This window comes from Acyrthosiphon pisum, chromosome A1 (genome assembly GCF_005508785.2).
Source record: "Acyrthosiphon pisum isolate AL4f chromosome A1, pea_aphid_22Mar2018_4r6ur, whole genome shotgun sequence".
NCBI classification, from domain to species: domain Eukaryota; kingdom Metazoa; phylum Arthropoda; class Insecta; order Hemiptera; family Aphididae; genus Acyrthosiphon; species Acyrthosiphon pisum.
Genome location: NC_042494.1, coordinates 18,401,817 through 18,402,701, shown reverse-complemented (window position 1 = coordinate 18,402,701; position 885 = coordinate 18,401,817). Strand labels below are relative to the sequence as shown.

At 27.5% G+C, this 885-nt stretch overlaps 2 protein-coding genes across 2 annotated transcripts in view; one reads left to right on the top strand and one right to left on the bottom strand.

The window, feature by feature from the left end:
- LOC100159693 (histone-lysine N-methyltransferase 2C) overlaps window positions 1–181 on the top strand; it is a 27,924-nt gene extending 27,743 nt beyond the window's left edge. Inside the window, exon 40 of the mRNA XM_029486183.1 lies at window positions 71–181. Within this exon, the coding sequence (XP_029342043.1) occupies window positions 71–181 (111 nt within the window). The remainder of the gene's footprint in view (window positions 1–70) is intronic.
- A 94-nt stretch (window positions 182–275) lies between these two features.
- Window positions 276–885, bottom strand: LOC100159533 (coatomer subunit beta). Its single transcript, XM_001950258.5, has 2 exons — window positions 645–885; window positions 276–565 (listed from the first exon to the last, which is right to left on the bottom strand). Exons 1-2 carry the CDS (start codon window positions 733–735, stop codon window positions 291–293), a joined length of 366 nt encoding a protein of 121 aa, XP_001950293.2. The 5' UTR covers window positions 736–885; the 3' UTR covers window positions 276–290.

The window sequence follows — 885 nt, the reverse complement described above, 5'->3', positions numbered from 1 at the left end:
TAAGATGCAAAAAAATAAATAAATAAAAATATACAATTTAGAACAATAAATTTATAATTAACATCATTAGCATTTGAAACCAAAAATAGGGTATAAGGATCAACATTTAAAATGTATACAACCTCAAAATCCGTGGATAAAATGTGGTAAAGATGTAACAAAACTACCGGCTACTAAATAAATAAAAAAGGGAATTTCCAAACTTAATATATTGACTTATCAGTATAACACATTTTACAGTGGACCTACTAAAATATATATCACTTCATTTTTATTTATGATAAATTTTTTTATAGGTGAATTAAATTATAAAAAAAAGTTACATTTTTATTTACCTTACGATATGCATCACAGACTAATATCATTTCCTGTAATAGTTTACCATCTGGTGTAGTTTTCGGTACTATTTCCCAAAATATTAAAAGTAGTTTTTTGATTGTATGGTCTTGTAACGGTAGGACGAAACGGATTATTATCATCAACAGTCCTGGCAAACGTTCTCCATTGGCTATCATATGAATGACTTTTTTCAATGCTTCAATTTTTGTTTTGCTATCGCCTTTTTCTGTACATAATACATCATGATGAATTATGATTAATAATAATTATTTAATATACAACCACAGCGGATGATCAATACTAACCAAGATCTGCCTTGAGTTGCATTTCGTTTGGCATTTCATAATCACTAGATATGTTGATCAAAGTGTAGCAAGGCTGTTCTATAGACGACATCGTGGCTGAAAGGTAAAAATATTCAAAAATAAAATACAATCCAAACGCTTATTTGAGTGAAAACTTTGACATTAGAAAATTATAAATCTCAAAAACTCTCTACAATACGAAAATCGTTGTATATAAAGTTTTAATGAAATCCATAGATAA

Excerpts from the sequence above, each read along its gene's own strand:
- LOC100159533 (XM_001950258.5), bottom strand. The coding sequence starts at position 735 with ATGTCGTCTATAGAACAGCCTTGCTACACTTTGATCAACATATCTAGT. Across the intron at positions 566-644 it reads GCAACTCAAGGCAGATCTTG|AAAAAGGCGATAGCAAAACA; the intron begins GTTAGTATTGAT and ends TATTATGTACAG.